At 44.4% G+C, this 15,572-nt stretch overlaps 2 protein-coding genes across 3 annotated transcripts; one reads left to right on the top strand and one right to left on the bottom strand.

The window, feature by feature from the left end:
• LOC106749912 (40S ribosomal protein S19a) lies at positions 1-1,589 on the bottom strand. 2 transcript variants are annotated; one of them, XM_014629843.1, is made up of 3 exons: positions 1,480-1,589; positions 1,243-1,313; positions 1-436 (listed from the first exon to the last, which is right to left on the bottom strand). In XM_014629843.1, exons 2-3 carry the CDS (start codon positions 1,311-1,313, stop codon positions 43-45), a joined length of 465 nt encoding a protein of 154 aa, XP_014485329.1. In that variant the 5' UTR covers positions 1,480-1,589; the 3' UTR covers positions 1-42. The 2 variants fall into 2 exon arrangements, with proteins under 2 accessions (XP_014485329.1, XP_014485330.1); XM_014629844.1 differs by having other exon boundaries at positions 1,556-1,586.
• Positions 1,590-2,047: 458 nt separating this feature from the next.
• LOC106749931 (persulfide dioxygenase ETHE1, mitochondrial) lies at positions 2,048-11,888 on the top strand. The gene is made up of 6 exons (XM_014629899.1): positions 2,048-2,560; positions 3,267-3,411; positions 5,241-5,426; positions 7,508-7,596; positions 9,489-9,699; positions 11,167-11,888. The coding sequence occupies exons 1-6, from the start codon at positions 2,432-2,434 to the stop codon at positions 11,232-11,234; spliced, it is 828 nt and encodes a 275-aa protein (XP_014485385.1). The 5' UTR covers positions 2,048-2,431; the 3' UTR covers positions 11,235-11,888.
• Positions 11,889-15,572: the final 3,684 nt, after the last annotated feature.

The following is a 15,572-nucleotide window of genomic DNA, read 5'->3' as shown; positions in this document are numbered from 1 at the left end:
TTCGTCGACATAAAAGTCCTTAAACTTTATTAAACATAGAAATTAAATGACAATGGTCTCCTGAAGTTTCATTTGTTTTTTGCTCTTCGCCTTAACTTGTGCCGCAATACGGTCCAAGTCCCTCCGTCCTTGACTGGTAAGTTTACGACCACCAAGAGGTGCCTTTTCAATGAGTTTCAACTGCTCGAGACTTTGAAGCGCCTTGCGTGCAACACCGCCAGCCGACCGGCAGAAGTGGCTGGGATGCGTGCCATTACGCTTGCGTCCTCCAAAGATTTTTGTCACAGCACCGACTCCAATTGGGCTGCGGAAGTAAATGTGACGCACCAGAGCTGCGCAACGAATATAATACCAGTCAGGATCATACGGAGCAAGTTCTTTGAAGCGGGCTGTCTTCACTATATCCACCCATTCTGGCACACGCATCTTGCCAGTTCTGGAATTTCACAGAGCAAGACAATAATGTAGAATCATAAAGCATACTTTGAAACAATGAAGTATATATTGTTTATTTTTACATCATGATAAAGAAGGCTTAAAGCATAAAGTAAAATTATATATAAACTATTGTATTACAGGTAATAATTAATCCTTGCAGTAAGTGGAGTAGCATGCATAAGATAAATGCAGTAGACATGAACAGATAGATAGGATTATGAGAGGCCCAAATATATGAATATATATTCTGTTTGATTAAAATAAGGAAAGTGCACAAAATTATATAAAACAATGAATAAGAATTATTTAGAGCAATAACAATGAGCAAGAATATATATTTTTTAAATATTGGAATAATATAATAAACGTCTGGTTGAGATCATGAATTATTTCTTTCCTTATGAGAGATAACAAAGAATAATCTGATATTTATTATTTAAATCATAAGGTTCTTTCTTTTTCGCTGAACGGACTGCACTAGTTCTCTTCTTCTTTTTCTTCCAAATTTTAACTATCCATCTGTCTCTTTTTAGGTTGTATAAGTATATACTATGCTCAGCAGAAAAGTACCGAACTATATTAAAACGTGTTCCTTGCCACATGTACTGTTTTTGGTGTATACTAAACTCAATATTCACACTTTATATTTTTCTCATTAAGAGACAATAAAATAATTTGTCTTGTCACCCATTCAAACAAAATAATTTATAATATATTTATAAAGCTTTACAACTAGTAGGAAGTACATGCGTGAAACTAATAGAGGTTAGGTTCGAAGGTTATATTCTACGTTTTATTGCTTACTTCTTCAGGAAAGCAGCGAAGGCCTTCACGAATTTGTGTTGATCGACATCTTTCAGCGTTACAGACGGCATCTGGAAAAAATGTAAAATTTCAGATTCTGTAAAGTAGCTACACGTGAGACAACAAAAGGTACACATGCCACATGGATGATGAGTGAGACGATGCAATATTTTTAGTTTTATATCGTAAATTTCTGCATATAATAAAAATTGTGTAATCCGATGTATTAATACATACGTTTTTACATTTATATCTGCGTTACTTGTTCACTTGGAATAACTAAATTTTCTGAGAGATCGTTTATTCCACACACCTCAAGTACGCTCCAGAAACCGGAAAGAACAATATCAAGATGGCGAATGAACGACTAGGATATGCAGTGTCGCCAGCTCTAAACTATGCTTTTTACCAACTTTTAAACATAAAGTTTCCTTATTTCTCCATCTTTGATAACATTTTACCAAATTGATATAATTTTTCACCAACCGTCTTGCATTTCTAAAAGTGGAAGCATAGACTTCTGCATAACGCAAAAGGTACAAAAAAATCCTGGGGATAAAAATGAAGCATTCTCATTGGTTATTTATCTTATGCTTTATGCGTTATGCAGAAATCTGTGATCTATATATGATCTTAATTTTTAAGGTAATGGGTTAAAATACGGAAAATTTTCACTGATTTTCAGAATACAAAAAGGAACTACCAAATTTGATACAATTTCCCCAGGGTTGGCAGCTCTGGGGAGAGGCTGAAGTCGTAAAATGGACAGGAAGCTATCATGAATTACCTAGATGTTTACCTAGATGCGCCGAGGACGAACGTTTCTACGTGATCACGGCGATTCTCTCAATGTCCGTCTTTTGCGCGATATTCGTGCCGGCAGATTTTTTATCATTTAGTCGCCGTTCTAATATTCGTTAGTCAATTGCAATTCTAATATCTTAGGCGCGACAAGCCGGTGCGCTACGGAAAGGAGGTTATATCGATTTTTGGACTTTATCTTTACGTGTTGCGCAATACCAGCAGATGCGACGTAAGAATACGATTTCCAAGAACTGTCATTGCCACGTCTAATTGCTTATCAACAGTCGTCGTAATCCGCGTCGCGCGAATCAGTACGTACAGTGTGCAAAAACAAGAAGTGCAACGGTGCAGTGGAAGTGCTTATAAGAAGCTTGTAAGCATCAAAATGCTTCGTCATATCTGTCAAGTGGTATCGCCGACGATCTCGCGAGCAGTTAGAACACGCACGACACACGCCATGGCTGACGTTTTGACAGCGCGCGTTCCCTTCTCAAAGGATTTCTTGTTTCGCCAGGTAACACCAGTGAAGGGCTGTCTGTCGCGCCTGTGTGCCGCCAAATGTTCTGCGACGGTTACTCTAACGTCATCTAACGAGCGGTCAATCGTACTCGCGTCGAAACGTCGTTTCGCGATTGTTCATTTTTTATTTTTTTTTAATACCGCCGCCCTTAACCCTGCATATCATTCGTTAATTGAAACTTGGGAAAGTTATGAAATATAGTAAGATTCTAAAAGTATTATGATCGTAATCGAATACTGCGCAAAATAAAGACACTTTTTCGTATATTAGATATTTCTCTTATCGTAAGTTTTTGTGGAACTTCGGAAAGAGAGATGTAGATAGTATATAATTGAGACACACATATAAATGAAATAATATCGAAAAATATCGCGCAAAGTTGTAATTTCTTTCTTCTGTATATACGATTTTATTATTATATATTATGTCCTCTATATATATACAAGTACAATATCATTATCTTGTGGCATTTAATCCATCTTTAAAAACAATGACTTAGGTTATGATTATATATGTTTGTGTGAATATATGTAACTTTAATTTTGTTCATAACAATATAATAATAAATCTCTACTATTACGAAAAAATGATATAAATGATAAGTAATATTTTATTTTTATATGTATTTACGATAATCCAACTTCATATTGCGGTATTATATTTCGCTGAAAATTAATATATAGATATTTTATGTTTCCAGTTTTTCGATCCAATATCCAGCACGTATACGTATCTGTTGGCAGATATCAAAGATAAAGAAGCGATTTTAATCGACCCTGTTATCGAATGGGCTGAGCGTGACAAACAAATAATCGAGGAACTAGGCTTAACATTGAGATATGCCTGTAAGTTTTTAACCAATTACTCAGATAGTTACATCATGCCCAAATATTGCTGCTTTAAAAAAAATATCGAAGTATTGAGGTATGAAGGACATGTGAAAGGTATAGTCTTTTATATTTTTCAAAATTGTGTTTAATTCAGACTGTATGTTTCTCTTTAAAGTAGAATTAGACCGTGGCATTTATTCATATATATTTTCAGTGATTACATATATTTTAGTGGTACATTTATTAATATATAACTTATTTAAAAATGCCATTTTGCAGTGGGCTGTATCATTGAATTATTGCCCGAGTGATATTGATTTTGCGTCAGCTATACTTCGTGTAATTTCGGAGAAACTTAAATTTTGGAACATATTGGACGTTAAATTCCTGCATATTGGCATCCACTTCCGCGACGTTACCTCTTATAACTCTTCAAATGTCGGATTGATATTGACAGGCATTTCTACAGCATTATGTCAAACTTACCGGAAGGCTTGAATTTTTTACGATTCGCACAAAATTCAGCGTAACTCGGAAATTGAACGGCATTTCCATCCGTGCGGTGCACTGACCGTGCGACTTGCGCGGAAAAATTACCCGCAAGTTTACCTCAGTGGCTCGCGCCGAGGTAATAATAATTATCGCCGTTCAGTTTTAATATTAATGCATTGTACGCAAAATCGAGCCTTCCAAATGCGATATCGCAACGGCGCGCAAACGATTTATCACGACGTTTCTTCGCGAAGCGTTTCAAAATCGATAACTAATTAATTACAACGCTCTAATTAACAACGAAATCTATTATCTTACTACCGTCGCGCCGCGGGCTCGATCGTCGGAAATGTACTTGTCGCAATTACGCGACGTCCCCCCGCGTACGCGTGATTTACGAGCGGCGCGCAGAATTATTGCGAACTATCCTACTAACCGACCAATATTTGCCGAACTTCATAATGAATTGGCATGCAATCCTGCCGCGGAGGGCGGCCACGGGCCCCGCATAGTTTCTCCATTGTTCTGCCGGTTAACAGGACCGCGCGGACCATAAACCGTGCGAGGAGTGCGACCGCGCCCGGCCGTATCGCCGAACTTTGCCAATTTCGATAAAGAACTTCGGGCCGATCCGATTTCGCCGCTGTGTAATTTTCGTGTGTATCGCCGGAGACGAAAGCGTCGTCGCTTCCGGCGAATCGTGCTCCTCGCGCGCACCCTCGGATCTGCATGAAAATTAACGGGCCTCACGCGTTAATAACAACAAACGCGACGTGCGGATTCCCCTCGATTACGTCCTTCCGACGACGCGGCGAAGCACCAGCGAGAACAAATTCCTTCGCGGGAGGAAGTCGAGAAATCGATGAAATAAGTCTCGGATATCGCGTATCAGAAGCTTAACGAGGTTCTCGTCTTGCTTATCTTACGACGTCAGCTCGCGTGACGCGACTTTTTTCGCGAGGGATTCGTATGAATGAAAAGCAGAAAAAGAAGGGAAAACAACGCGAAACGTCTGTTAAACGAAGCGTACGTATAGCGGCATGTTTGTTTATGCGTTTATCGCTGTGCCAATTCCGTTCCGAACAAATGGGCATTACCATAATGCGCCGCTCGGTTTTCCAATAATGCAAATATCATTAATGCCCGTTCCCGTTTTGCAAAATTGCGCGAATTATTCGTAATTCAGTCATCCAAGAACTCGGCGAGAACACCGCTAATTAGGCCGCTGATGGGTGTGATGTAACTCAATTATTTGTATCTGTGTGGCGCACTTGAGAACAAGCCCGCGAAGCTTCTCGGAGCTGGCTTGCCTGTTGAAACTCGTCGTTCGAAAACTTCCTCGCTTGTCGCAGTGAACACGCACATGCACGCGGATCACATCACCGGCACAGGTCGGCTGAAGACGCTGTTACCCGACTGCAAGTCGATGATATCGTCCTCGAGCGGCGCCGAGGCCGACGTACTCCTGGAGCCGTTCGATCTCGTCCGATTCGGCAGGCACCACCTGGCGGTACTGCCCACCCCAGGTCACACCGAAGGTCAGACCCCGCTTCTTCGTATTTCACCTTTTCCGGCATGCGTGCAGAGGAGACCCGGAATTGCGTATTTAGCCGAATTTAAAATCACACATCCCGCGAGATGTGTACGAGACGCGACTTTTGCGCTCGCTTGTACTATCGTCGGACGATAAAATATTGCACCACCGCCCATTTAGCCAACGTCCGTGTCGGTCGTCCGTATGTCCGTATGCGCCAGCTATATGGAGTGATAAAATAGAGCACAGCGGTGCCCTATAAAGGGCTAAGTGCATAGTGCATCTCACATTTGATACATATGTGGATTTTAGCGTGTTTCCTCCATGCGTTCCGCTTCGTGTATACGTATGCGTTACGTGTACGTACACGCCATATATCACTGCCTCCTGGCCGATTTCACGAGTGAGAAATGAACTTTTGCATTTCTTCCTTTCTCTCTCTTTCCCCCTCGCTTCTCGATTATTCGGATTATTTGTTTTCTCGCTTTTTTCCCCCCTCCTTTTCCTTTCGCAACCGCGTTCCGGTTTAACTCTCGACGCATCAGCTGATTTTGCCCGAGGAATACGAAGCGCGGTTTTTTCACGTGGAGGGGCGTGACGAAAATTTCGGGCACTGTGACGCGCGGAAAACTCCCGCCCGCGCGAAAAGTGTTAGCGATTCCGCGATATCGGGGTGCGTTTTCTCGCACGATCGATCGCGTACGCCCGGTTCTCTATTATTTTATTAATCGAGCAGATCGCGGCGAGAAGCGGCGAAATACTTCCCCGCGAGGGCGGTGAGAGGCGGCGCTATATTTTACACGTGGACTGAAAAGATCAAGGATATACGAGGGTGTTCTATCTCGAGCGTGTACACAGAATCGAGGCGATCCACCATCGTCGAAAGCCGCAGATTCGGTTGCGAAACTCTCTTCGGATCTTCAATCCGCCCGATTTCTCGGAGATCATCGATTTCTCACTAATGAAACAAACTGCTTTACTTCGTAGCTTCGCCCGATCTCGTGATATTTGGTAGCTCTGGGATACTCTGTACGTGTTCACTCGTCTATATGTACGCGTATACCGCTGGTATACCAGAATTTACACAGCGGAATGGCAACGGTAAAAAAAGAATACGGCTGTTCTTATCGATCGTGCCAGATTACGACTACTCGTGGCGACTCAATCGTTTATCCAGGAAAAATCCTGAGGGGCGTCCGAGCTATTTCGATACACCGGGAATCTCCTCGTATAACGGACTCAATTTTTCGCGCCGAATTTGCCGAACGACATGCATTAAATTATCGTGAATTAGATACTCGATATCGGTTTCGTTCTTCGCATGAAGTAGCGAAGTCCGGTCGATGCCGATTTGATTCCTGGAGATTTCGAGATTTCGTTGTTAAGTGCATCGGTGTTTCACACCGGCGGAATTTCTAGTCTCTTGTGGCCATCGTCGGGAAGATAAAATCCCACTAGAGAATGTGTGTTTCCCCAATGATAAAATTAATATGTACCTTACGTTACGTTTATATATATATATATAAACTTTACGTCTTACGTATATAAAATTNTATATATATATATATATATTAGACGTAAATTAATAGAAATTTGCGGGAATTAATTACATTAATTTACTCATTATAAAATCATCAGCAACGCGACTATTAATTTTATCGTCGGAAATTCATTACGCGTGTTTATTCGCAACGCCTCTAATTATGCCACTTGACTCCGGAAGGCCGTTTTATATTTCTCGGAATACAAACACCACGGGTTTCCATGTCACGCGCAGCGTTATTCATCTCATTCGATGTTTTTCGCGCGGGCGTAATATATCTGCTCGCAATTTCTTCTTTTTCCCCCTTTTTATATTTTTCCTGCTTTTTTTTTTGTTTCCGACGAACACGATATCACTCGCAATTGCATGAACGAGCTGACGAGGACTCAATTTATCGTATCGGCCGATTACGAAGCGCGAATCGCTGCGAAGAGAGATATATGTGCGCGTGTATACGGTCCGAAAAACGACGCGATGCTTACCGAATGACCGTGCGGTGAAGCATGATATCGTAAATATTTTATCCGCCGTACTTGCCGCAGGTTGCATCACGTACGTTTGCGACGAGCAGGCAATCGCGTTCACGGGTGATGCACTCTTGATACGGGGATGCGGCAGAACTGATTTCCAGGTAAGCGCACGGCCGTTATCTTCGCGCGGGTGCATACGGCTACTACCGTACGTGGTCTGTATTTTCGTCGCGCACCAGTTTGGCGCCAAGAACGGCGCGAATCGAATTCTTTTTTTAACCTCGAGAAACAAGGATCCGTTGACACTATTCGACGCAAAATCCGGATGCTTCGGTGTATCTCTGTTTTTTATCTCCATTCCGGAATATATATTTGCAGAATTTCTCTCGAATATTGTTTTTCTAATATTTTCAGATTAATCAGTGCCGAGTATGGTCTATGCGTTAACTCGAGTCGAAATTTTGATGCTACTTTGACGTTCTTAAGGATAATTCACGCTTACTTAAGATGGGTACACATTGAGCGAACGAACAATGTACGAACAACGAATGTAATATGAATATTGTGTATACTCGCTCGTCTAAACGAGCACGAACTTTCTTGGACATAACATCTTATGAGCAAGTCGGCCTGAGAAACGTTCTGTTCGGACTTGCTATGGCATATCGCTATACACATTTTCCAAATTGTAACAACGAAAGTTTGTATTCGTTCCTTGTTCGTTCGCTCAGTGTATACCCCAGCTTTATAGAAATGACGACCTGTAGACTAGATAGAGATATTACACGAAAATGTCAGAATTTTGGAATATTTTGTTTTGTCATAAAAAATTTACAATTTATAACAACGCCCGCGATACACGTACATGTGTACATATTTAAATATTTATATACCATTTTCTATTATGTGTAGATCTCTATTAACTCAATTGACGTGTAAATAAGGCATTAAAAAGAAAAAAAAATAACATCTCCATGTTTGTGATATTGTATATATATGTTTGTCTTCATTTCGCTTAAAGTGAACATTTACTAGTTAGATAGTTGAGTAATAATAAAGTTATAGGAAAGTTTTGTTTTCAGTAAATAATAAACTTAAAAGTCTCTTAATATCGTCACTGAAAATCCGGCAGTTTACGGGCCAATTACTTTAATATTACTTTGAACGACCTACTTTGGCGTTAAGACAACGAGTTTTAAGACATCATCAGGATCAAAATAAGAGTAAATTATATTATTAAGAGTGAAATTGAATCTATTCTACTCTTTTAATTCTTACTGTGCTGTAGAATTAAGGATTTAACGTAAAGTTAAAATTTCAACGCGCGAACGCTTACTGATGAGGTCGTTGCGGCGTCTTTTTCGATGCATCCGCCGTTATCGCTTTGATCAAAATGAATAGCTCTTTTTTTCAGCCAGAAATATCAGTTCGCGACATGTCGCCGATATAATTGTCGCGAGTCGATAGATGGCTATTTATTTAAACGTCATAACTACGAGGGATCAATGCCGTCGTGCGGATACACAGACGAGGAGAGAGAGAGAGGCGACGCAGCATCCGGAATTCTCGTCGAAAACGTCGGCGGTCGTTGCAATAACATTTTCACTCCGTGTTGCGCGTGCAACGTAAACGTCGATATATCATCCGGAATATGAAAGACTTCTTCTGCACAACTCGCGTGATGAATAGCCGTCCGTCATCGCGCCCGACCGCGCGGCGGTACATTTTATAAACGTGCCGCGACTTATTCTTTCGAAAGCTCGGTTAAATGACCTTTTAATCCGGGAGAACGACCGGAGTCGTTATCCTTTACTCTGGCATATTTTAAGCCGGCAATTTCTCTTTATTGCACCGACGATAATTGACGAGCACTGAGACCGATCTAATTTCGACGAGCCTTGACGTTGCGGACACGCGACGACATTGTGGGCGACGATTGTGATTTTTGTATTCGCTTAATATTCGCCGACATGTCGTTCGGCGGTCGAAGGGACGCGCGGTTTGCTGATTGAATTACACGGAACAGAGTGTGTTCCCCTCCGACTGTCCGCAGGGTGGATCCGCTGAGACCCTGTACAGATCCGTTCACAAAATGATCTTCACGCTACCGCAGCATTACCGATTGTATCCTGCGCATGACTACAACGGCAGAACCGTCACCACCGTGGCCGAGGAGAAAGCTCTCAATCCTCGACTGTCTAAGTCGCTGGAAGATTTCGTCCGAATTATGAACAATCTCAACCTGCCTTACCCTAAGATGATCGGTAAGTGCTGTCAATTTCGATTACCCACGTATCCAAATCTTTACCCGGATACCCGGGTAGCCGTGTTTTTCGGGTATTACTCGAGTATGCGATTCTTTTCAGATTATACCTGATCATTGATTCTTATTTAATAATAACAGCAAAAAACGGATGAATACATTGCTTTCAAAATGATAAAACTAAAGGTATTCTTCAAATCTTTTCTAACATAAATGACATTGTATGCTTTTTTTTTGTAATATATTAACTTGACAGCTTTGCATTCGGTTCGAACAAGGACAATCTGCATTCGTACGCCTTCTACAGGCAATTTGCGGCTGGGTTTAATTTCGTAGAAAGTATATCATAGCCTTACTGAAAGCAAAGCGTCGCGGAATGACAGTGCGAGATGACGTGTGATGTACGGTGACAAGAAATAATCTCTCTTCGTTTGGTTGCTGGGTAATACTCGCGGATATAGGTGCGCAAACAGCCGAATAGTACCCTCGAATATGGGTATTAATTGGGAACACGCAGGAAATAACCACGGTTTGAAATACCCGAGTATAGGAATATCCGGATCACACTGATAGTACGATAATAAGTACGACCCGTATACTTTTCAATTTCGGGATCTTAAATCGCGATGTCACGGTCTCAGGCGATAAGACGTCCTTGAAGCACGGCAGTTAGGGGGTAATTAATCTAACAGGGAGAGGGTAAGAGGTTGCCTCGCTATCTGCGGGGCGTTATCCTCAAAATGGTGCTCTCGGCAGAGGACTCGGTAGTAGTTGCACGGGCCCCATCGGGATTCCCGTTTCATTTTTGGGGTTGCGCGCGCTTTGCCGCTATCAGCCCGATAAGCTAATAGCCGTCTTCGAAGCATTACAACGTCCCGGTACAGTCCGGGGAACGAACGCCGAGTCTGCTGAGACGAATGCGCCTGTCGCGAGACATTCCGCGCGAGACGATGATCGGATGAGACTTGCCGGCTGGAGGGCGAGATGAGAAGCGCAAATTCGCTGGAGAATTTTTTTTTTCCTTCCTTTCCTTTATTTTACCTCTCCCTGCGTTTTAATTCGCACGCGCGACATATCACGCGACGTCACGAAGTGGAATTGGAATGAAACGACGTGACATGATCGGGCTTCGTCGATACGGCGAGGAATATTTGCAGCTACTGTGCAGCGGGCTTCGTGTAGCTTTCGCGGCGTAGCTAAATGTTAGATGAGCAAAGACACCGATGATTTCTGCCGATGCTGTGGAGAGAGATCGATGAAATTGTCGGCTCGCATCCCGGTGAACGTGGGATAAATGAGTCCTTTATCTCGCATCATCGCTCGAGTCGAATTTCGAGGAGAAGTCGCTTAGGAGTTAATTAGAACGAGGAATCATCGAGATATCGACGACACTCGGCTGCTCGTCACTTTTGCAACGCATTGCTTTTGCAATGCATTGTATGTAACGCGGCCAATATTGTTGTTTCAGATAAAGCCGTGCCGGCAAACAAAGTTTGTGGTTTGTTCGAGGTTGAAGAGAAAAAAGACAAACAGTGAGAGAGACCATTGACAGCGTAGCAATCAATGCGACGAGTGGCATACCAATATTGTAGCTATTCTTGATGTAAATAAGGTACAGTATCGAAGCAGTTTACGCTTATACACACGATGAGTTGTGCAATTATTCCCGACTTTATACGCATATGGTAGCCGGTACTTTTAATACTTGAGAAAGACTCGGTTGTACAGTTGCTCTTTCTGTGTTTGTATATATCTATATTAATATGTTACATGTAATTAAATTATAACTAAGAGAGTTTCTCAAAAGCGATGTAATTTTTTGCCATTCGTTTGCGCGAGATTATTTTTATCCGCGTTTATGTCTGCGTTATTTAAGACTTTCAGACTAGAGTCTACAAGTGCAAATTTATATGTCAAACGTTCACAGGAGACCAGCTTTTGTTATGACTTCTTTTACGAAATTATTGTATAATTGTGATATCTCGTTTACCGATCTTTTTTTTTCTTTGTCCACCGTAACCTTTTATTGCAACGATATAAAAGCGGAATGCAGCTCTGGTTAAAGGAATATCTTATGTACGAGGCTTTAATGAGTTGACATGCGCGTTTTATACGTTTATACGTTTATACGACCGTGCGTTCTTCGAGTGACACTATATGTATATAAAATATACGACTCAAATAACCCAGCGTTATACCGCCCTCCTGAATGGATGCGCTCTCGTTTACGATAGAAATGGAAGTTTATCACGCAATCGTTAGCTAGTCACGTCGGATGCGAACGCGATACACTTGTTAACTTCCGACAGAATTTGGCGGGCGTATTCGTTTGCGGCGTGTTAATTGCTCTCGATCGGCAAAAATCGATATCCTGAAATTTTCAACAGGGATATAGCAGCGATATTTCTCCCCTCTGCAGCACCCTCTGCTAAAATATTCTATGCATTTGGGATCGTCATCCTCTCGACGGCATCCGTGTCGCGACGTTCGTGCGAAAACTTTCTCTCTCTCTCTCTCTCTCTCTCTCTTGCCTTAGAGTTTCTCCGAGTTTTCCCGACGCTCTCAACGACGATGTTACAATTCGTGAATTACAGTCGTGTAGAGTTATCACTTATCTCAGCGAATTCGACAATGCACTCGCGCATATCGCGCCGCAACATCCTCTTTAGCGCGTTAGGCTCTCCCTTGAAGATTTTCTCACGATATACTTTCTCATTTGCGGCAATTTCACGATAAGCCAACTCACTAAGGGTCTTTAGCCTTTAGATCCGCTTTACGAGTAATCGAATATGATTGCGCGCGCCAACGTGGCGCACAATCGCGGCAAGTTCGACGATAGGACTGGGCTGAATATTCCAATTATACACGCACAAAGTCGATTCTCTCTCCATCTTCCTTCCTCTCTCTCTCTCTCTCTCTCTCTCTCTCTCTCTCTCTATCTCCTGGCGATAATGTAGTCCACGTGTAATTAGGAAAATCCGCGGATCTATCATCCACGAGGGTCGAGGACTATTTGCAGTTCGTCGCGCCAATAATAACTTTTGGGCCGAGCGATCAAGCCGAAGTGCATATAGCTTCGCAAATCAGCGGAGCGAAGACGATCGAGAGTTCGCGAGAGTGAAAAATGGAGACGGAGAAATGGAGAGTTATAAAGGGAAAGAGTGAGAGAGAGAGAGAGAGAGAGAAAAGTGAAAGAGAGAAAGAAGAAAATGTCCATCGCTAGGATCTAGGTTAAACTCTCCGAAGAGCAGAACGAGAGGGAAAGAGCGACACGGCGGAGGAGAGAGAGAGAGAGAGGTCGAAGTGAGGGTTAGGCAAGAGGAAGAGAAAGAGACAGGGGGTCTTGTAATCGGGTTGTCGAAACGGTCTCCGTGCGCCTCGTCGAAACTCAGGGTGAAGAGACCCCCATGGTGTGGTGTTGGTTTCCTACTGCATAGCTGAGGGTTGAAATCGATACCGTTTCCAGGGTAACCGGTGGGTACGGTGCCCGACACACGGGCGAAGGCACACGGGCCAAGGGTACCTACTCATGCATTTTCATGTGCCCGCCTAAAAAGGCCAAAGATAAGAGCGTTTGGTTAGCGATGGTCGCGCGAACGAGAGCGATTCGCGCGAACGGAGGGGCGAAACGCGAGGTCGCGCGACCAGGGAATTTCCCAGGTTTCAGCGAAAAATTCGGAGGAAAAAAGTCAATTTTTTCCCCGGGAGCGCATTTCTCACGTGTTCGTTTGTGTCTCTCGCGCGCTCGCGCGATAAATAAAATAAAATTCCGCGTGGTTTCTCGAATATATTCTTTCCGCACTGCAGGAGCGCGCCTTTCTTGGCTTTTACCACTACACACTCTGGCGTCCGTCTTCTTATCATTTAATAACGCGACTGTTGTTGTTTCATAGATTAAGCAATAGTAAAAGGGTAAAAGTGTAACAAAGAAGAAAATGTTTTCGCGCGGTTCGCGATGGGCCTCCGCTTTAACTGAGGACAGGCCTGGATATAGCAGCTGCCCCATTTGCCTATGTTGGTAGACATCGCCGTATTGTTCGCCGCGGCTTTATCGTAAGGACGGTCCTCGCCGTGTTATCACTGAAAAATGGCTGTGCTGTGAGAACGCGTATCCCGGAACTTAATGCGCTACTTTGCAGCCTCCCTTTCTACTCTCGTTTCGCTCCTTTCCCGCTCTCATCACCAAGTCCACCCCTTCGAGAAACCGCAATTTCAGAACGCGACCCTTTGAAAAGCCGTTCTCACGACTCGATAATTATCGTTGCCCTTTGAGAGAAGGGTATTAGAACGCGCTTCCCTTTCTGTGTGTGTGTCCCTCTCTTTCCTCCCCTCTCTCTCTTATATACATATCTGCCGCACGAGATAACGAGAGAAAAAAGGAAGAAAGGAGAGAAAAAAAGCAAAACCGCTTTTTGCCGGCTCGTAATTGATTCCAAAATGCTGCATTCCCCGGTGGTTGCGTTAACGTACATTGTTCCGACGCCGTGATACGCGATACGTCGCATGGCGAAATTACTATTTCGCTGCGCGAACCAATTATCGTAGCCGACGACATGTTATTGTGTGGCGCCATTTGCCGCCGCTTCCGCTTCGCGCCCACGGCGGAAGCAATGTCTCATGCCGAGAGCTATCTTCTCCGCGCAAGTCGCGGTGCTCCCCGCCGTGCGCGGTAGCTTGTCCTCAGGTGCCGCGCGCGGCGCCACAGCTGAGACGAAACCAGGAAGAAGCGTTCGCTTCGCCGTCTGAGTGAGTCAGAGAGTGTCGAAGAGAGTTGAGCGAGAGGCAGCAAGCAGCGAGTAGCAAGTAATGAAAAGTAGGAAGTAGCATAAGAGTAGCAAGCAGAAGGTAGCGCGTAGAGCTTATAGTTAGCGCGTAGAGCTTATAGTAGTGTTGGCAAGAAGACCAGAGGAGAGAGAGGCGTTGAATAAAGGCATTGGAAGGAAAAACGAGTTCGAGCGATTCTGACCCCGCCTGCACCCCTTTGCTCCTTTTAGGCGTTTGTGGGAAGCCGGGGAGCGGGGTCAAGTTGAGACCTCACCCGGGCCACCACAGTCTTTCACCACGACAACGCAAGACCACACGTTTNCCCCGTTACTAGAATTTCGCGGAGCAAGCCGCGGAAAGCCGAGCAAGCAACAGGTGCGTCAGCCATTTTTTTCTCTTCTTCTCGAACGTTCCAAGCGGCAAGACAACGTCGCAGAGACGAGGTTTCGCGCCCCCGCGCCGAGGCAGACCCTCGCCGCCGCCTACGTTAAGAGATCGCGTATTACGCGAGAGCCGAGGACGAGGTCGAGCCGGAGGCCGTCCGCCGGCCAGCCCCGCCGTCGCCACACGCGCCGCACGTGCTCGCGCTCGCGCCGCCATTCCACCGCCGTCGCGGCCGCCACTTCGCGCAGCGCCCGAACAGGAGTTCTCCGCTCGCGCGCGCGATATCGCTACCCTGCCGGAGCAGCATTCGGGCAGCCCGCCACTTTTAGGATTTGCCGCCCAGCCTCGTCCATCGGACCCGGAGGCGCTCATCGCTAAATTTGCACTCCTGCCATTCTCCGAAAATCGCCCGGAAGCCGCGGATACGCCGGTCTGTCCGGGAGCCGCAATCAAGCCACGCGACCTATTTCGGAGCAGTCTCTTCGCCGCTGCCGACGACGCAGCCAACGACACCTCAATAGCGAGCACAATCGCTTCCACCAACGCGGAAGACACCGAAGCCCCTGCCGAAACAGACATCCGGCCAACGAACCGCAGAAAAACCATGTCTCATTCGCAGGAACAGCTACCCACCATGTGGAGGAAACACCCGGTGGCTTGGTTCACCCAAGCAGACATTTTTTTGCTGTGAACCAGATCACCGCAGATCAGGATAAATACTCCAGA

Source organism: Dinoponera quadriceps, unplaced genomic scaffold (assembly GCF_001313825.1).
Source record: "Dinoponera quadriceps isolate SergipeBrazil2010 unplaced genomic scaffold, ASM131382v1 scaffold4026, whole genome shotgun sequence".
Lineage (NCBI taxonomy): Eukaryota > Metazoa > Arthropoda > Insecta > Hymenoptera > Formicidae > Dinoponera > Dinoponera quadriceps.
This window is presented reverse-complemented; position numbering and strand designations above follow the sequence as displayed.

Bases quoted from the DNA above. Each gene is read 5' to 3' on its own strand.
- LOC106749912 (XM_014629843.1), bottom strand. From the start codon at position 1,313: ATGCCGTCTGTAACGCTGAAAGATGTCGATCAACACAAATTCGTGAAG. The intron at 437-1,242 runs GTAAGCAATAAA...GTGAAATTCCAG, and splicing joins TTCGCTGCTTTCCTGAAGAA to AACTGGCAAGATGCGTGTGC.
- LOC106749931 (XM_014629899.1), top strand. From the start codon at position 2,432: ATGCTTCGTCATATCTGTCAAGTGGTATCGCCGACGATCTCGCGAGCA. The intron at 5,427-7,507 runs GTCAGACCCCGC...TACTTGCCGCAG, and splicing joins CACCCCAGGTCACACCGAAG to GTTGCATCACGTACGTTTGC. The intron at 7,597-9,488 runs GTAAGCGCACGG...GACTGTCCGCAG, and splicing joins GCGGCAGAACTGATTTCCAG to GGTGGATCCGCTGAGACCCT.